Source organism: Genypterus blacodes, unplaced genomic scaffold, assembly GCF_046128005.1.
Source record: "Genypterus blacodes isolate CSIRO-AG114 ecotype Tasmania unplaced genomic scaffold, CSIRO-AGI_Gbla_v1 ptg000154l_1, whole genome shotgun sequence".
Taxonomy (NCBI): domain Eukaryota; kingdom Metazoa; phylum Chordata; class Actinopteri; order Ophidiiformes; family Ophidiidae; genus Genypterus; species Genypterus blacodes.
The window spans coordinates 813,676-835,463 of NW_027466956.1; the positions used below are offsets into that span (position 1 = coordinate 813,676).

A 21,788-nucleotide genomic window follows, 5' to 3' on the forward strand; every position below is an offset into this window, starting at 1 on the left:
GATGTCATTGGGCTGCATCGATCAAAATCGGGCCTAATTGTTACAGTGAATTTCTGAGGTCACTTCTCAAATGCCTGATCCAAAATAAGAAAATAAGAAAATTAACAAAAAGACACATAGACAAATAGAATAGAAGAGATGTTTGAAGAATGAAGAGACAAAGAGAGAAATGATAACACGTTGAAAGAAGAGAATAAAGAGAAATAATGAGCCATGGTGGCAAGGCCACACATTTAAGATAAGAGGGATTTACAAAAAACAAAACAAAACAACAAAACCCAGGCATTCAGTTTAAGACTGGTGGACCTGACCTCAACACTCCACGTATTGCAAAAGTTACTAAATTGATGATCAAAACATTTCTAAGATTAAAACATTTTTAAAGAAGGAAAATTACTTTTTTGTTGTAAGAAAAATTGATCATGGCATCACAAGCCATCAAGAACTGCCAACCAAATGAATATCAAAATTAAATCAGAGGAAGAAAGCCATAAAGGAGTTGCTGAAAATAATCCCACATTTGAAAGAACTCCCTACTAAATCATCGTGAGAGTGGTTTTGATGGTAGCAAAATGGAGTTGATTCCAGCGTACCTTGTTGATCATACAGTGGTGCCAGATCCAAAGTGGGATATCAATTACATGAGTGAAGCATTTAAAGTGTGGGAAATGATATCCAATCAGTGGCCCGGATTCAAGCAAAAGTTGGAGAAAAAGCAACAAAAGTTTCTTAAACTTCCTAATTTCATCATGTCTCAACAAGATATGGAGGAAGATAATACTAGTAGGAGAGCTGCAGAGAGTTATGTATCACATGTTCCAATGAGCCTAATAATCTTTATCTATCTCTGGGGCACCTGATGTCTCCTCCACCTGCTTATGAAGAAGAGACTAAAGAGGATGAAATGTGGGAATGGTTGATAATAGTTTCAGCAAAACCTGATGTAGATGTGAGAAGGAAGTACGCCAAAAATCATTCCTTTTGTGGTTTTGGTGGAGAGAATGCATAGTAGGAGTGGCTGGAAAATTGTTGCAGGGTTTTTGACTCTTGCACGTAAATATCAGAGGAATGAAGGTAGGATAAGATAGGAAGACAGGAACAGTTGAAGTATGTGGAAGAGTGCATGCGGTATGAGCACAAGAAAATATTTTGCATCGCATCGGAATTCCTAGGAACCTGATGGGATTCAGGTAGAAGGGAGTATGTTGGACAGTTTCAATCCTGTAATGAAAAGATATCAGGATAGGCAGGGGGCTGTATTCTCTCACATTGTTCAAGATGCACCCCCTCATCTGATTAATCCCAGTGAATTCATAAACTGTTGGACGCATAGAGGTATGCAGAGACAAAGGGTGTGTGTCATTGTTTACGATCAGGTCACTGCGTGAGAGACAGAGAGAACAAGATGAATTTCAGGGTGGGCTAAAATCCCCACAGCACCTCACTCAGGAGAGGGAAAGAAGGAGACAACATGCAGGTGAAGCAGCCCCCAAATTACACACAATGACCAGTAGAAGCAGCAGCCCCGAGAGCACAGCACAGGTCAGGAACCGTGGTAAATGTGTGAGGACAACCGACAGAGGACGGAAATGGAGACGTGATCTCATTACAGTGATTATATGGTGGAAGTTTAGTTAGAACTCTTGATAAGTCAAGATAATGTTAGTTAATTATTAGTTAGCATAGTATATTTGGATGCAGTCAGTTAGACCTCTTTCAAGGCAAGTATGCGAAAGGACTTTCCTTACTGTAGGCCTGTTTGTCTGTAAACATGTGACCCCATATGCAGGTCTACTCTCTTTTTGTCGTAGGAAGTTAAGTGAACTGCCGTATGTGTGAATGTATAAGGACAAGCGGATCTGCAAAACACTATTACAAAGGTGTAAGTTCTTTGGGGGGGATTCCTCCTCTTTTTGTTTTTGTTTTTTGTTTCTCCGCCGGTGTCTCCCCCTTTTTCTTTTTTTTCTTTCACAACAGCCCATGATGTTCTGAAGCTGCCTGCACTGTTGTATGATGTCACCCTGTAAGAACTGTACCTGCGAGTTCATCAAACTAACAACACTGATGTCATCTAAAACACTGCGAATGCATTAATATGTAATTTCCACATAACCTTTGCTGGCTGTTGTTAGCTGCTGCCGCTCTGATTGCCATCCCATTGTCTTGATTAACATGGACATTTCACAGTGTGGTTCTGTTTATGTTTTCAGTTCTGTTCTTTCTCTCTGTCTTTGCTTCTCTCCCCCTGTATGTAAAAAAAAATCTGTTTATGGCAATTTGTTACACATGGACCCAACTAACAGAACCATGACAATGTGGCTTCACTAGTATTACTCTGGTACAGACCACAATTATTTATCACCAATGACGCTATTATCTCCACCTATACAACCCAAGTCACTAGCTCAAGTGACCATTTATGTGTATCACACTTCCTAGTTTCCAATCAATACTTATTTCCTATTTCCTGGTCTTTCTCATTTCTTCCCCTTTCCCTGTATAAAAGAAAACAATCACAAAAATGTCCCATAATTGTATGCTCAGTGTCATGTCAAATGCTTTCTTCAATAAACATATTAACAAAAAAGAATACGCTGTCGCTCATAAATATGGAAGAAATTAAAATTTTCCAACCTTATGGGCAACAGTATATAATAACCCACGTGTAAAATCAAAAATGAAGTGGCACAGGGAGTGAAATGAGCAGATCAGCAAAATATAATCTAAGCATGGAGCTAATAATACCCTATTGTGTCTTTGGAGGCATTGAAATAATGCAGGTTAATGCAGATAAGAATTAATCGCCAACAAATAATAAGTAGGCCTAACAATGCTAAAACGTATAGTGTAAAAATGTGGTCAATGTGTTGAAATAGGTCTTGGCATCGTCTGCAGAGAAAAAAACAGATCCTCACATCACAGATGAATTTCTGTTAAAGCTCTCCAGCATGTTGTAAGATGTTGGCACAATAATTGTAGTAGAGACACCTGGCAATGATGGAATGTGGTTGCTCACCAGATCTTAGCCTCAGTTGCGTGGTTCTGTAAGCAAGGTCCAACAGATGCTCTTATGTTGTTGCGATGTGCTTTGGATTCTGGATTCTGGATTCCTTGTGGATATTGGTTGGATCCAATTTAGAAAATGTCCAGCTGGCTGAAAGCATTGGGTCTTCAGCTCAGTAGAATCGTCTGAGCAGAGAGCAGAGCACTTGTTGCTCATTGGTGCTCGGACAATCTCCAGCAGCTTCAATAAGAGGGCCAGTAATTACTGCTTCAATGTACTGCTACATCCTAGATCCTCCTCATCTCCAAGATGTGCATTTGCATGGGTTGGATTACCATTGCGATTTTGTTATAAATCCCACATTTGCAAAGAGAGTGGTATTTGCACATTGCAGTGCGGACACAACTGTTATAATTGAGGTCCCTGGTCTTTCCCCATTCCAATGCAGCCTGGGCTTTTAGCCACCTCTGTTTCATGACCAGGCCTTTATTAGATGCTGGTGCCGTACCTGGCTCAGGACGCAGGCTTCCCTCCTCCAGGCGTCTGACCTTTTAAAGAAGCAGGCCAGCAGGAAGCACTCCTTGCCCTCAGTACAAAGTGGGAGACATGGTCTGGCTGTCCACCAGGAACTGTCCCAGTCACACTCCCCTCAATCCCCGCAGTCTTTGCATTTATCCTTCCTTTTAGTTCCATCTCAAGCCCAGTCTTCTGGCGTTTTTTAATCAGTTCAGTACCGTGGTTGATGATCTCCATCATGTGAGAGCTGGTAGTACCTTTTTAGCCCACTAGAATGCTGTGTTCCCAGAATGCAGGCTTACTTGGGGTTCCAAGTATCTCCAGAAGTAAAACAGGAGGAAGAGCCTTTAGTTATCAGGCGCCTATCTTGTTGAACCATCTCCCATGTTCGATCCGGGGGCAGACACCCTCTCTATGTTTAAGAGAAGGCTTAAAACCTATTTGATAAAGCTCATAGTTGGGGCTGCCCAGCCTTACTGAGGCTTGCCCAGCCCCTAGTTATGCTGCTAGGCCTAGACTGCTGGAGGACTTCCCATGATGCAATGAGCTCCTCACTCTTCCTCCCCTCTCTATCTGCAGATATGTCATTGCATTATCAATGCAACTCACTAACTTCACTTTACTTTTTCTTTCCAAGAGTGCTCTCGTCTCACAGGTTCTTGTAAAGCCTGTCCTGTAGAGATCCTGTATCCCATTAAAGGGATTAATGATTATGGTGGAATTTTGGGTCTCTTTAAATGCTCGATGTGCTCCTTGTTGTGATTTGGTGCCTTATATATAAAGTTCAATTGAATAAATTAAGATCTTCATCTGAGTTATTCATCGTTTGGCTTCCATGTCCCTGGAGAGCATATTCTGTCATGTGTTTAGTGTCACGGCCCTCTTGCTTTGTTCTACTATGTTTTCGGGTAATTTGCCTTCTGTCTCTTTAATGCAAAACTTGAACCTTCAATGAGACTCTGAATTCTGCTTGTGGGTTTAGATTACCTGAGTATCTTTTTTTATCACTTTGCTGTTACTCTATGGTTAAAAATTTCATGTGTTGAAGGGTGCATGATTTGTTGACTTGTTTAGGACTTGAACTTGACTTGGAGATGAGCCTTGACATGGGAATCCAGTGCCAAGACTTGAGATTTACTTGCAAAGCAATGACACATTGTCCCAGTCCATATTAGCCTAATTTTCTGGCTCTGAGGACACCCAGAATAACTACTTTCTTCATCTGTGTGATGGCCACCCAATTGTTTTAAATTTTGGTATTTCAATGGGCGGGCAGGATTTGGGTAGTGCTCCCACAGTGTAGTTAGTTGCCAGTGTTAGTTGTGTTGTCTGGTTGTCTGTGTTCCTGATTCGATTCTGGGCTGCTCTTAGAGAGCCTGTCTAAGTCTTGTTGAGCAAGACATTGAACCCGTAGTGGCTGAATGTAAAGGTCATTGTAAAGGACGATATAAGTACAGAGTTATTATATGTCAGTAGAACACAACATTTAACATTAACATTTATTGCAAACAAACAGAAGGGACCATGTGAGGTAATTACCTTTCTCTTGCAGCCATTCTTCTACTGGTCTGGCGTATTTGAAAGGAATTTTCTTGTTGGCCATTTGATATCGCTCAATGTCGCTGCTCCCTTGAAAGTTTAAGAAGATGTTTATTTAAACATGTTTGATCGAAAACTTGGTTACTTACAAAATGTTAAAAGTAGTTTTTACCATTCACTACATGTTTACATTTATTAAGCTCTGAATTTATACTTTAAACTAGTTTTGATTACATAACTGAAAAACATGAACATGAAAAAAAGGCTTGCCATTGCTTAACATTGTTATTGTAGTATATCACATATCGTACAATCCACATTAAGTTCTGGCTAAGTAATATTTGCTCACTAGACATCATGTGCATTTATAATAAATATCCAGAGACTCATCAATACTGTATGTTTAACTTCACAGCTTTAGCTAAATATACACGCTGAATTTCAGTATATACGTGCTGAACAGGTTACTCATAATGCCACAGCAGTTTGCCATTACAATAACATTGTAATAATCAGGACGCTTTTTCCTGTGCGTCGTGTGTGTGTGTGTGTGTGTGTGTGTGTGTGAGTGTGAGTGTGCGTGTGTGTGTGTGTGGTGTAAAAAGAGAGAGAGTGTGTACAACTGTGTTAGTGTAATCAATTATCAGAAGTAATAATAATAATAATAATAAACAATAGGAAATAAGTCAAATTGATTCACCCAAGGTTCGGCAGTATATAATCACAACCAATGCTAATCAAATGTGACCTTATGGATCACTTAAAATAAACTAGTAACACAATATAGCACATGTGAAGAGTTCTAGCGAATTATTGACAAACTGACAGTGCATGAAAATGAAACATTCCCAAGGCATTCAAAACAAAAGTACTACTGCTCCTTTGTAAATTATAATAACCCGTATGGATTTTTTTGGCAAAAAACCTCCCAAGGTAAGAGAACTACAGACTGTTTTCCTAATATTATATCACTTTCTGAATCTGTCTTACTACCATCTCCGAATGTATCTAGTCAAAGATCTTTCTTCAAATTTGAATAGACTCAGGTGAGTCACGTGACACAGCTGTTCAAGATGGACATATAATAGCCTAGCCCCCGCAAGAGCCCCAGAGCGTCATCAAGTTAATCTGTGAGCATTACAGTCACGTTGTGAAATCCAAGTTAGCACTATTGGAAATGATTTGAATCACTTCAGCAGATTTACAATAGTCAAGTCAAGTCAAGTTTATTTATAAAGCCCAATATCACAAAAAATAAATGTTTACAGACCCAAAACATCAGGGAAATTCCCGACCCAGCCTGAAACTCCCAAGGAAGATGAGGAAAAACTCCCCAGAAAACTCATAAGGATTAGGAAATAAAGGAAGAAACCTTGGGAGAGGCCAATTCCATGAAAGATTCACTCTCCACGAATGGCTGGGTGTGCAATAGGAACTTCCAGTGGGATTACAGAGGTACAGAGGGCTTGCTCTCTCAATATGGCAGAACGCACCTGCAACACTAAAGCGAGAGCTGCTAAACGAGATATTGACTATGCTAACAAAGCGAGTGGATCAGCTAAGCAAATGGAAAAGGAGATACAAATAACAATGCTAGTTGGGGCACCCAGATTTGCTGAGTTGCAAGCTACATTGAAGAAAGCGAAGGATGAAATGCCTTGGGTCAGTGCTAACTTGTTGACCTTGGAGGCTGATGTCACTTGTGTTAAGACAATTCATTGTGAAATGAGAACTGATGTGGCAGCACCTGAAGCAGCCTACAGTAGCAAGTGCAAGAAGGAGTGTTGGATTTAGCAAACACAAATAGATGCAGTCATACATCCAACAAATCAATATTATCACAGTTTAGCTTCACAGTCCAGCTCCCTTATTTCCCTCTCTCATGTGCAAGTGTTTTCTGCAGGTGGTTCTTGCTGTGATTTGAGCTAAGAACCAAGGCACCCTCCTGGTTTCCAACTCCTACCACCTGGTGCCAGGGTGTGTGTGACGTAAATTTCGTTATCAGGGGGTTTGCGAGTACATCAAGACTGCTACAAGGGCACCGACTGTACATGTGCTGAACTTTATGATTGAGCGGTCACACTCACTAATTTCTTCTGGCTTAACTCAGGCTTGAGACTGTGAGCCTGTCAGCTTCTAAGATCACAGCATTTCCTGCTCAAACAGAGCTCTGTGAGCACCATCCCACAATAGGTGTTTCTCCCCCAAGGATGACAATGAATGACTATGACTTAACATTCCCAACACTAGTGTGCTTTCCACTTCAATCTTTCTAAAAGTGCTGTCCAGCCGCACACAGCATTTATGTTTTTCATGGAATGAAGACGTAAACACGAAATAGATCAAGTTGTATCGTTTCCATATGTGTTGTTTTGAGCTGCCTTTATTGAATTCACATATAAAGGCCTATATGAAGGGAAAACTCCCATTGCAGTTTTTTAAAATGCATAATTAGATCAAATCAAAACAGTCAAGATGTGTTAGATGGAGAGCAGTCCATGAAAAAAAGATAGATTAGATAAGCTTACATGGAAAACACTTGTTATGAAGAATATACTGCACATGGAGTACTGAGGAGGTGCCAGCATAAATGGGAACAAGAACACAGACCCTGCAAAGTGATGTTTACCCAGACATGACTTAGAGCACAAATTAGAATATAGGTGAGATGCAATTGATATTGTCATTTTCATTTTGGCTGTTTTGTGAGAGTTGAGTATTACGATGAGCAGCTGCAGGACATTTTACTGTCACAATAACAGTTGCACAGGCTGAAAAATTAGAACATTGCACTCACATGTCTTGCATGCATATTATACCTGTTGGGAAGTGTTCATTAATTGACCAGTTGTCCACCTGCAGTGTAGCATTGCCACCATTCCTGGTGAATCGGACGACATGATATTTCCCATCATTGACTGGGATGCTGCTTTCCTGAACACTGATATCCACAGTGCCGATGTTGAACGTCACTCCAATTTTGCCTTGTTGCTGAAAACAAATTATTGCATTTAGTGTTCGTTAGTTTTAATACTCCAGAGTTAGCCTAAACTCACACACTCAAACATAAGACAATAAGAAGGCAAAAAGAAAGCTGTGATAGAGCAACCAGCAGGCTGAGCTGTATAGCCCACAGATAAAATGTCTTTGTGTCTTTTGAAAGAATGAAATGTCTCAAGCCAACATCTTCATGTTATTTAGCAGAGGTCAAACCTTGTTTTATCTGACTCCATTGATGAATACAAACTGCACTGTAATAGTAATGTTAATTAAGCTATGCAGATAAGCATTGAGCGATAGAAGTTACATAAATTGTGAATTGAAAAGTTACAATAATTAAGTGAATGTAAAATAAAACGCATAATAATTAATAAAATAAGAAATGATGATTAAAAAGAGAGGAATAGAAGAACAGACAAAGAATAGAGCAAGAGGATCAGAGAAGGAGAGGAAGAAGAGAAGGAGAAGCAATCAAGAGAGAGCCCTGCCCCTTTAAAATGGATCATACCCTTACCCTGGACACATATATACTTTTGCCTCTAATCAATGAATGGCTAACTGGTTCCTTGGAAGACCCACCTCTGACTACCAGACAATGAAATATGTTACATCCACAACTTTGTTCATTTCCCTACACAGACTGAAACTATATTGATACTTTTGGGGCTGTCAAGTACCCCTCCAGGTGACTGTTGTGGCCTCTTCAGTTCTCAGTAGATTCTTCAGGACAAAATGTGTCAAACTATTCATGTTTGGTATTTTGCTGATAAGCTGGCTGAGTGCTAGTGATACACAGGACAACAATCAGCTTTCCTTTCTAAGGCTAAAATATCATGTGAGGCACTCTCACCCCCACCACTAGGCATTCTTTTGGCGTTTTTTATGATGAGGAGTTTAAGATATGAGCACTTTTTATTTACACTTTTACATTTCACTATGTAGCACACATAGCGGACATTGTTGCATTAAGACAGGAATTCAGCCCTCTTTTCAGAGTCACATAGCAGCATAATGAAGTAGCGACGTCAAGTTTCCACCGATATGAAAGCCACCTGTTTGACTTCTTTATTATGTATAGGTCAAATATATCTCATTGTAAATGCCTGAAATTAAAGCTACAGAATGTAGTATGTAAAATGTAGAATTTGCAGAGGAAGGAATGAATATTATTTTAGTGCTAGTCCCAGCTGATGTCAGAGTGACATACTTTCTTACACAGTATCTTACTAGGGATGTGTATCTCTCTCTCTCTCTGGGACAGTTCTGATATGTATCTTGATACCTTATTGATACCAATAACACTATATGATAGCATTCAAGTGCCAGAGGATGTGGTGCAATACTGTGACAGGATATGATATGATTCAATTCAAAGTGGTCTTCATGGTGAATAGCATAACAAAGAATTTAATTTTACTTCTACTAGGTACGTGATGAGGACAGAGGCTGTGCCTCAATCAGACAAAGAGAGCTTGTGCTGCGAGTGTGCAAAAGAGAGAGACACATTTGGAAAGTAAGATAAAAACAAAAAATCTGGTTTGATTGTTACCAATATGTCAGAAATTATGTGATCATGTGATAATTTCCAGTCCACCAAAGCAAATGGCCAAATCTCAACACCCTATCTTGCATAACCTGAAAGAGCAGGGTAGAGATTTAACTATCTCATCAACATTCTTTTCTGAAAGAAGGAAAGAAACAAATGGAAAGAATGAACGAAAAGAAGGAGGCTGTGTGTCTCTGAGGACTTACAATGTGTAACATGAGGTAGTCTCCGAGGCCTGGAGCACTGTCAATCCTCACCAGGATCCCATCTTTCAAGGAGGTGCTAAATCCAATGGTAAGCCTATCTGTCCTGGTGCTTGGCCTCTCATTGGCTGGCCATTTGAATGTAATAAGACCTCCTCCTTTCCCAAATATGTATGTTGTCCCAGCTGAACAGAACAGGAAGAAGAAACAACAAATGAAGGGACATAGTGACCAATGAGATGTCAGTAGGATTATTACAGCATCATATTACAAGAAGCTTGTGATGATAGTAGTTATACAGGCATATAGTATACAGTACAAGAATATATCTGTATATCTGTATATCATAAGTTTTCTTTAATAAAGACATTTTAGAAATCTGTGCCAATAATTGTTTTTTCAGCTCTCATTTGCTTTACTCTCAAATTTAAATGTGCTTGTCTGTCAGACAAACAAAGAGAGAGGCTCAGGAAGTAGATTCGGCTCTGGCCCTTCTTGTACACTGCCTCAGCGTTCTTTGTCCAGTCCTGTTTGTTGTCCAAGTGGACCAGGTATTTGTTTACCTACACTGAGTCCACAGTACCCCCTTGATGGACACAGGTGTGAGGGGTCCACCACCAGCTCCTTTGTCTTGTCAGTGTTGATGCAGGTGATTCAAGTCACACCACTAGACGAAGGAGTCCACAACGCCCCTGTACTCCTTATCTTTCCCGTCGGCAGCCTACTATTGCAGAGTCGTGAGAACTTCTGCAGGAGGCAGGACTCCGAGCAGAATTGGAAGTCAGAGGTGTTCAGAGTGAACAGGAATAGTGATAGGACCGTACACTGTGGGGCCCCAGTGTGCGCACCACAGTGTTAGACACACATCCCTGCAGTCTGACAAACTGTAGCCGACCAGTCTGATAGTCCACTATCCAGGACACCAGGGGAGAGTCTACCTGCATCGCCGTCAGCTTCCTCCCAAGCAGGGCAGGCTGGACGGTTTTGAATGCACTAGAGAAGTCAAGGAAGATGACTCGCACAGTGCTGTAGTCATTAGACTGGTAAGGGGTTGAAGCAGGGGACATGGTCTTAACAGGGGAACCTTGAGGCAGCAAAGAAATGTTTTACCATGTTTATGTGACAAGCACATGTTTTCCGCCTTCTATCTGGGTTGCACTTCATGTAATCTCTTTCCCCAACATAGGGACTGAGCTTGTAGGCTAGATCCAGTGATAGGAAGTAAAACCAATACCTAATTGCCTGGTTGGAAACTATGCTTTTCTGTCTTTCTATCAAAATTTAATTTCATCGTTTAAGGCTGGGCAAGGTTTTGTTTTGCTAGGCCATGTGCTTAAGGAAGCAGCTCATGAAAAGTACTAACATAATCAAGTGTATTATATTCTATTATACTACTGAAGATAAACACATATCGTGGAGCAGACAGAGAGGACCACGCATGGTGTGGCAGGACTGAACCCAAGAAATGATTTTGTGGACTTTTAGCGCTTGCACAACAGTTTTAGTTTTCAAGGTGCGGAGTGGAGTGGCTTCAGGGTATCTAGTAGCTGCACACATTATGGTCAACAGGATCTGTAGGCCAGAATTGGATTTTAGCAGAGAGGCCAACACAATCGAACAAAATGCATTCAAATGGCTCCCCCATGACAGGTATAGGCTAAAGAGGGGCTGGAAGGCTAGGCACGTATGGCTTTCCCCCTAACTGACATACAGTACATCTATGCAAAGTGCCTTGAGATAACGTTTGTTGTGATTTGGCACTATACAAATAGAGTAGAATTTAATTAAACATGAGAAGATCAACAGTGTACTACCACATCTGATTTCAGACCAAGCCAATAAAAATTATGCAAGATTTATGTTTTCTTAAGGCCATTTTCTCATCAGCACACCAGAAGAAACACACAGAAGCGGGCCCGCTGTGACAGCTATAGTAGAAGACCAACACCGTGCCAGCTTCACGGCGGAGTAGTCAACAAAGACACTTTTTCACATTTCTTCATCAAACCCACATTTCACTTACATCATTAGACACCATACATTTATCAGAAAGATCAATTCACCCACTTTTGCAAGGAAGTAAATGAAATGAAGGAATGAATGAACCAAGACTGAAAGATACAAACCTTAACCAGCAACTGTGCATTGGTTCAGTGGGAAAAGGAGAATAAAGGTGTACTTGATGGAGAGAGACTTTTACCACACTAATTTTTAATTCCCAAAACCAAGAGATAGGGATAGTCACAGGCACTTTTTCTTTATCCTCTCCAGTGAGAGATTTTGAAATAAAAGGTTGATAAGTGAAACAACTTCCGGTTCAGATTCATGCACAGCACAATGCTCTGTTTAATAAGACCAACACCGTCAATTTTAGTTTTTTCCAGCAATCAGGTTTGTATGTCTAATCCGTGATTAGCACTGCAAAGCGCCAACACAGCGCACACTCCTTTATGTGTTAAGTTCTTACCCATCTGCGTAAACAGCTGCATTATCCAAACTTGTAATTTTCTGTTTGTTAAGATCAAGGGTCTACAACATGTCACGCGCGCCAGGAGCTGGCCACCTGTTTCTGAGTGGCTCGCTAAAGGTTCAAAGAATACGTAAATTTGACCACACGTCAATTGCTAAACCTATTTAAATTTCTATCCAATCAAATTCACAGACATTCCGCCCCCTTCTGTCACAAAATGATTATATGCCAATCAGCCGTCAATCAAGTTTGGTTAAGTCAGTGACACCGTAACATTAGGCGATGTTAGCAGGCTAGCAAGCGTACGCCAGATTTGACAATGGCCACAGAAAAAAGCCAAAATAAAAGGCAAACATTTTCAAATTTTCATAAGGAATTAAAACATTTTAAGAATGTGAATGGCAAGTCTGTGTGTCTCATTTGCGGTGAGAGCGTGTCTGTCGAGCGCTACTTCACCAAAGTTCACAGCAACTTTTCACATGACTTTACGGCTGCTAACAGGCTATGCACAGAGAAGGTAAAGGAGCTCCATAAGAGTTAACTTAAGTGGATACACCCCAGCATACACCATACACTCTAGTTGACACAGTCATCTCACTTACTAATCAGAAAAGACTGAATGCATGTGAATTACAGATGATATGAGGGAATTCCCAAAATTACAAGGAATGGGAATGGCAACTGTGACAGTGATATGTGGACAGACAGAAAATGTGAAATATGAAAGGTATGGTGTAAATAAATCGTAAAAAAGTAAGAACATTGTTTTGTTTTCTATGAGATTAATATGAGGTGAATATATTAGTGTGATCTGACACACTGAAAATGTATACAGAAAAAAAACATGCTCATGTTGCTGAATGCTAAATGCTCAAATGCACAAAATCACTTTGCCATCAAAAACACAACAGTCCCAGAAATTTTTTTATGACAGTAACATTAAAGATAAGACTGAAGATATTTGTTCAGCAACTCTAGATTTTGTAAACAAATTTGCATTACTTAATATCCTAAGTGCATGGCCGTTCAATGAACTTTGCACTTATAAATATATTATGATAAATACATGTTCCTTCAGCTCAGAGTTCCCCTAAAACAGGTAAAAATTGTGAGATGGCGATGGAGATGGTTTTGTAAGAACTAAGGTGAAAACCATTGTATTGATAGAGCAGCTAAGCATAAAAACAGCAGCCTCAGTATTGCATTTCTTACATTTTGTGTACCTGCAGGCCCACACACAAAATAAGAAAAGCGCATTTGATATCAATCAAATGCGTACGAAAACTAATTTGATCATATCCTGGTGGACTGGCCAGCAGATACATCACATTACAATCATTTAGCAGACGCTTTTATCCAAAGCGCCTTATATTACATAACCACCCATTACAGAGGGGGGAGCAATTGAGGGTTCGGTGCCTTGCTCAGGGGCACCTCTGCAGGGATTTGAACCGGCGACCCGCCGGTTCCCAAGCAGAAGCTGTACCGACTGAGCTACTGCAATCCTGATACAACTTTAAAAGGCAGCCAAGGGCATCCTTCCTTGATTGCAATGATTGGAATGTCTTCAGGCACTCCTTTCCTTTCGGTTGCTCCCTTCAGGGGGCGCCACAGCAAGTCATCTGTCTCCATCCACCCCTATCCTCTGCATCCTCTTTTCATACACCAAGTAACCCTTATATCCTCCTTCATTACATCCACATATCTCTATCTTTGGTCTTCCCCTAGGCCTCCTGCCTGGCAGTTAACCTTGGAGCTTAATGCTCTAAAAACAAAGGAGATGGCTGTGGATTTCCAATTGAACGCAGCCCCACCCGCCCCCATTGTTCTGTGTGACTCCCCAGTTGACACTGTGAAGTCATTTCGATTCCTGGGATCCATCATATCCCAGGACCTCAAGTGGGAGTTCAACATCAGCTCCCTCACCAAAAAGGCCCAGCAGAGGATGTTCTTCCTGCGGCAGCTGAAGAAGTTCAGCCTGCCAAAGACAATGATGGTGCACTTCTACTCTGCCATCATTGAGTCCATCCTCACCTCCTCCATCACCATCTGGTGCGCATTATCCGCTGGGCAGAGAAGGATGATCGGCTGCAATCTGCCGTCCCTTCAGGACCTGTACGCCTCCCGGACCCTGAAGTGGGCAGGCAAGATTTTGACCGACTCCTCCCACCGTGGACACAAACTGCTTTTAACCCTACCCTCTGGCAGGAGGCTGAGGTCGATCAGGACCAAAACCTCAATCTTCTGATTCTTAGTGTCCTTTTCCCGATAAATTCACTATCCCTCCTCTGTACATGTCCAAACCATCTCAGTCTGGCCTCACTGACCTTTTCCTCCAAAACATCTAACTTGTGCCGTCCCTCTTATGTACTCATTCCTGATCCTATCCATCCTTGTCACTCCTAAAGAGAACCTCAACATTTTCATTTCTGCGACCTCTAACTCTGCCTCCTGTCCCTACCTCAGTACCACCTTCTTTATCTTTCCTCCCTGTAACCTCACTGTTCCACTTGTGTCCCTCTCATTCACACACGTACTCTGTCTTACTGCGACTAACCTTCATGCCTCTTCTTTCCAGTGCATACCTCTACCTCTCCAGATTTTCCTCCATCTGCTCCCTGCTCTCACTACGGATCACAATGTCATCTGCAAACATCATGGTCCATGGAGATTCCTGTCTGACTTCATCTGTCAATCTTCCATCACCATAACAAACAAGAAGGGGCTCATGGCTGATCCTTGATGCAGTCCCACCTTCACATAGAACTCCTCTGTCACACCTCACCACCATCTTGCAGCTCTCATACATGTCCTGCACACCTCTAACATACTTCCCTACACTCACACTACAAAGACACAATGAAGCTCCCTCTGTCTTTCTCTGTACTTTTCCATCAACATCCTCAAAGCGAATACTGCATCTGTGGTACTCTTTCTTGGCATGAAGCCATATTGCTGTTCACAAATACTCACTTCCGTCCGTAGCCTAGTTTCTATTACACTTTCCCACAGCTTCATTGTACGGCACATCAACTTTATTCCCCTATAGTTGCCACAACTGTGCACGTCTCCCTTGTTCTTAAAGATCGGCAACATCACACTTCGCCTCTTTCCCTCAGGTATCCTCTCACTCTCTAAGATCTTGTTGAACAACGGGGTCAAAAACTCTAGTGCCACCTCTCCCAGACACTTCCATACCTCCACAGGTATATCATAAGGACCAACTGCCTTTCCACTCTTCATCCTCTTCATTGCCCTCCTAACTTCACCTTTTCTAATCTCTGGTACTTCGTGGTCCACAACGGTCACCTCTTCTACTCTTCGTTCTCTCTCATTTGCCTCATTCACCAACTCTTCAAAGTACTCTTTCCGTCTTCCTATCACACTTCTGGCTCCTGTCAATACATTTCCCTCTTAATCCTTCACCACCCTAACCTGCTGCACATCCTTCCTGTCTCTCTGCCTTGCAATCTGTACAGATCAGTCTCTCCCTCCTTACCGTCCAACCTAGCATACAGGTCATTGTACGCCCTTGTTTGGCCTTTGCCACCTCTACCTTCACCTTACGCTACATTTCCCTGTACTCCTCCTACTCTCTTCTGTCCCCTCAGTGTCCCACTTCTTCTTAGCTAACCTCTTTCTCTGTATACACTCCTGTATTTCTTCATTCCACCACCAAGTCTCCTTGTCTACCTTCCTCCCAGATGACACACCAAGTACCAAGTACTCTCCTGCCCGTCTCCCTGATCACATTCCCTGTAGTTGTCCAGTCATCTGGAAGCACCTCCTGGCCACCCAGAGCCTGTCTCAGCTCCTCCCTGAAAGCCACACAACACTCTTCCTTTTTCAGCCTCCACCCCTTCGTCCTCTGCTCTCCTTCACCACCAGGGTCATCCTACACACCACCTTCCTATGCTGTCTGGCTGCACACTCCCCTACTACTACTTTGCAGTCACTAATCTCCTTCAGATTACATCGTCTACACAAGATGTAGTCAACCTGTGTGCTCCTACCTCCACTCTTATAGGGGACCCTATGTTCCTGTCTCTTCTGGAAGAAAGTATTCACTACAGCCATTTCCATCCTTTTTGCAAAGTCTACCACCATCTGTTCCTCTGCATTCCTGTCCTGGATACCAAACCTGCCCATCACTTCCTCATCACCTCTGTTGCCTGCACCAACTTGTCCATTGAAGTCTGCGCCAATCATCACTCTCTCACCTCTGGGGATACTCTATTACTTCATCCAACTTACTCCAGAATTCTTCTCTTCTAACTCACATCCTACCTGTGGGGCATAACCACTGACAACATTCAACAGCACACCTTCAATGTCCAGCTTTAGACTCATCACTCTATCTGACTCTTATCACCTCCAGAACATTCCTAACAAACTCCTCTTTCAAGATAACTCCTACCCCATTCATCTTCCCATCAGCACCATGATAGAACAGCTTAAATCCTGTTCTTAGGCTCCTGACCTTGCTACCTTTCCATCTGGTCTCCTGGACACACAGTATATCCACCTTCCTCCTCTGCATCATGTCAACTAACTCTCTAGCTTTTCCTGCCATAGTCCCCACATTCAGTCCTAGCCTCTTGACTTTCCTCTTCTCTCTCTGCCTATGAGCACGCCTTCCTCCTCTCCTCCTTGTTCGCCCAACAGTAGCCCAGTTTCCATCAGCGCCCTGCAGGTTAACAGCACTGGTGGCGGTTGTTGTTAACCCGGGCCTTGACCGATCCGGTATGGAAATCAGATTAACTTGCATCATTGATTTTTTTGGCATAGGTTTTACGTCGGATGCGATTCCTAACCCAACCATTTATCCGGGCTTGGGACCGGCACAAGGAAGGCAGAATCATTTGTCTGGCCTAATTGTTGATATTTGGCCTTTGGATATATCAAATACACCTGTTAATAAAACCTATTTTACACTGATCTGATACTGTGTGTCATACACACATGCATGGCAATGCACACAAGGTGCTAAATCCACATCAACCGATAAACCTGTACAGATATGACCACAGATAAACCTTTATAAACGTATTCACCAGTGAGAAACATAGATGCCGTGTTCCAGATGAAGCATGATTTGGGAAACACCAATGCATTCTAACACTTGTCTTTCTCATAGCATGTCCATATGGACAACATGTCAGTGATTGGATGCTTGAAGGTGCAACTTCTATACATTTGTAATTGGCCTTATTTGTCAAATTCTGTGTGTGCGGTGCAAAATATGTTGATCAAAATGATCAAGGTGATCATACAATCAGGGATTTGCGGGATGCGTGCATGTGGAGTCTCCAACAATGAATAAAATTGCATCAAATTCTGCAGCAGGTTGATCCAGTCAAAAATTGAGTTGAGGTCAATGAGTTGCAGTCAAGCCCTTTACCAAAGCGTTTACAGTGTGCATGTGTGTGGCTTAATATCAAAGTCCAACTACTATGTTTTCATTGGTCTGCAGGCCTTGATTATGAAGCGCAGTTTAGTCCAAAATCCATGTTGCATTTACACGTGCAGTAGTGAAACCACACATACGCACCTCTCACAAACACAAATGAGAAACCTCCTGCATATACACGAGTGACATTACACACACATACTGGTAAAAGCGCACACACAGAGAAGCAAAAGTGGACACGTATCACTGTGTGCAATCAAACTTGTCTATGGGAGAGCTTGTACCTGTGTAAATGAGAGCTTGTTGTAGTCTGCGTGCGAGCTTATACCTGTCTGTGTGAGAGGTCACAGATTTGTCATGGAAGACACGGTGCTTGGGACACACCGGCCACTGAAGCGGTGTGCAGCAGAAATTGCATGCAAGGCGGTTGATGCCAAGCACATTTCTCTGAGTCAGTCAACAAGCAATTTAGCTTCTCTGCTCCTTCATAATCACATTTAAGCAGAATTTTATCAAAAATACCAGTTGAATCGCTTGTTGAATAGTGCAGAGCTTCTGACGTCAACAGCCTTTTGGCCGGGAAATCACACTCTCTGCTCTCACAATATGGTAGGAAAATTACATCATAAAGGCAACTAAACCGCACCGGACAACAGATCCACAGAAAGCTGCAAAACATATAATAAAGCTGCTAATAGTCTCTCTGTACCCACTTTCCTTCCAGCCAAAGCTAAAATGACTCCCCTTTTCCAACTAGCAGGACGTCTTCTTCCCTTGTCGTCTCTCTCTTCAACGTTTACCTACACTTTTCCAGGATGTGGTGCATTACCAAGTATGTGTTCACCAAGCCAGGTTTCAGTGAAGCACAGAGCAACACAACTGCAAAGGCAGCATTGTGTACAAGCTTTACTCAGTTAAACACCTAAAAAGTGTTATGGATGAGCATTCAATAAAGCCAGTCTCCTATTTCCATGCTGTCCCAGAATGGCATTACTATTAGATAAGATAATAATTTGTGACCCCCATTGCGACCATGGTTCATTATCAGGACCTATGACCATGCATTCAGTTTAGAAAAGCAGAATGTTACCTCTCCTCTTCTGTTTTTTTTTTTTCTCCATTTCCTGTGTTATTTAGTTACCCTGGCATTGTAAACTTCCCATTTCTGTACTAAGTCCTGATTTATTAAGACTTACACAGCAGTTCCACTGACTTTGCATGGCAAAGCATGACAGCAGAACGCGCCCCAGAATGCATTGAGAGGATCATCCTGTTTTTTGGGAAAAATAGCGAGCCAGGAGGTGCCTGTTCTATCGCTTCTGCTTGACCTGGTGCAGAGATACAGTGGTGTCCCTGACATCCTTGAAACTGTCCACCCTCCTCTTCTCTCGTTTGCTCATTTAAAAAGCCTTAATCTGTATTGTATTGTCTTTTCTTCCTCCTAACCAGATGAGACCCACACTGCAGTGTGAGAATCTGTTTATTTCTGAGTCTCTTCAATTGTCTTACAACTTAAGAACCAGAATTTCCACTGCACTGCTAACATCCACCAAGAAAAGTTATTAGAATCAATTAAAACTAACCATAACATCCTGGGGATAGTTTTTTAGAGGCATGTTCAGGGCTTTTTCAATTTACAGTTGTGTTGGGCCCAATTAGTAGGCCCTTTTTTTGGATCCAGCTGGACATTAAGCACTGTTGTTTGGTGGCTTTAGAGTGGCACTATTCAACAGTGCCAAAAGAAACACAATTTACTGTGCAGAGGATAGTCTCAGCATTCAGGACAGAAAATGCCCTAGCTATGAGTCTGTAAAGCCCTTTGAGACGTTATTATCACTCTGTGATGTTGAGTTATAAAATCAAACTGGACTTGACTATCTTAATGTAAATGCTTTTGGCAGTGTTTTACCAAATTCACACCAAAGAGTCATTTCATTCACATATAAGGGGCTGAATAAAACATTAGTGATTTACACTATGCATTGTCATTTTACACAAAAGCAGTATTGTTGTTACGTTTAATTTTTTACCTTTGACATGACTTTGCTAGCACATCACTGTACACTGTGTGAGATGGATCATGTGGATTTAAAATTGTGACTCACGGTCGTTGCACTGGGTGCCGGTGTATGAGGTCATGGAGCAATCACAGGTGTAGTTTTCCCACTGCTGGATACAAATACCACTGTTGGCACAGGAGTCCTCCTGACACGTGGTGCTGGGACCTGTGGAAGAAACATCCACCCCCAACCCCCCCATACACACACATACGGTTAAGCACTGTAACAACACCACATTCATTTATCATTCCCCAGAAGCAAGAATATCCAAGAACAACTAACTACACTATGGTCTGACCACCATGGTTCAAACCATGGCATGTCTTCATTGGTAGTTGTAGTAAGGGAATGGCCTTTGAGGTGAACAGGAGAATCTTTTGTTGCATGTTCTCACTTTGAAGGAAATTAGTAGGTTAAATACTCTTAAATACTTCATATTATAGATAATCAAAAAATTTTGTTTGGTGTCTTCAGTAGAATCATGTTAGTAGTAGAGTCAGAAATATTCATTTGTTTGGCCTAATCTTAAATCCTAACATAAAAACTATTTTACAATAAGTTTATATTGTGTGTATATGTACTGTTACATCCCTGCATGTGGCCCATGTTTTTTCTGTTTCCGTTGTTTGTCTCTCTCTACCCTTAAATTCTAATTCAGGTTCCATGACCTATTGCTCTACCAATGAGAAGACAGCCAGAACCCACCAATCAGCCAATCCACGATATGGCCAATCAGAAGCTATGCAGTGCTTTGTACACGTGTGGCACTTGCTGTTCTTTTGCTCTCTGTTGTTGGTCTGCTGTGAATGTTGTTGTGACTCTGTGAGTGTTCAGGCACTCTACCAACTTTGTGTTGATGTGGATTGGGCATTGGGGCAGGTAGGGGGACGTATCCATTTCATACACGTAGCAACGGATTGTCTAGACACAGGAGTGATGCCACCATCTGTATTTTTGTTTGGGTAATTAGAGTAGATTGAGTAGATTTGTTTTTTTGTTTTCTGTTTGATAGTTTGGAAAGATATTCCCCATCTGAGTTAGAACTGTTTTGGTTTTTCTTAGTTTACTCCTTTAGCATCATTCAAGCTCATTTTCCCTGCCGCCCCTCCCCCTTGGTTGTGTGTCATCATAATCCACCTTCCACATTTATTTTTGGTCATTGTGTCCTGGATTAGTCCCCTTTAGCGTTTTAATGAATTGTGAACTTTTTGTACAACATAAATTAACATTCTTTTATCACAGTTGTTGTCTAGCGTTCGTTTGTATCGGTCCCCTTTGGTTCATTTCTCCCCTGATTTCATCCAATGGCCTTCCTCATGAACTTACTTGGATTGTAACGATGATTATTACACACAAGACACACATACATTGTAATGCACACAAGGTGCTAAATCCACCTATTAATAACACAAATCAACAGATATGACCAAAGATAAATCTTTGTAAAGATTTTCACCAATGATGATGAAGATTGATGCTGTTTTTCAGATGAAGCATTAGAGAAAGGCCAATCCATTCCACTCATTACTTGTCTTTCACATAACATCGATAAGGACTGTTAGTGATTGGATGCTACATATAATAACGAAACTATAAAAAAAGGACTAATATTTGATGAAAAGAGTGGCAAGAGTGAGCGCGTGTCAGTGGCTGTCTCACTGAACAAGCTAATTCAGTCTGCAAAAGTGCAGATCAGTACATGACACCCGAACATGTACATCAGCATAGGGAAATATGAAATGTACAAAAATGACCAGTTTCAGTCCTGTGAGACAGAAAGCTTAGACCTGAACTATTTATATTGGACACAGACAGTTTGTTCAGCAGAGGTGATCCTCAAAACGAGTAAAACACATATTTCCTTGGCAAAAACAGCACACATGCAAGGGAAATATATAGGTGCTTGGCTACTCATTTCTCAGTAGTGGATCTTGCAAATTATTTTTTCTCCATTCCAGTGCACAGGGACAGTCAATACTGGTTTGCGTTCTCATTTCAGGGCATCATTTAAGTCATATATGTGGACTTGTTGTTCTATTC

The 21,788-nt window shown here is 41.6% G+C and overlaps 1 protein-coding gene across 1 annotated transcript in view; it reads right to left on the bottom strand.

The window, feature by feature from the left end:
* The window catches only part of nrxn3a (neurexin 3a), a 187,108-nt gene that overhangs the window by 31,343 nt on the left and 133,977 nt on the right, over positions 1–21,788 (bottom strand). The window contains 4 exon segments of the mRNA XM_076166051.1: positions 5,060–5,149; positions 7,879–8,050; positions 9,812–9,993; positions 19,794–19,913. Of these exon segments, the coding sequence (XP_076022166.1) occupies positions 5,060–5,149; positions 7,879–8,050; positions 9,812–9,993; positions 19,794–19,913 (564 nt within the window).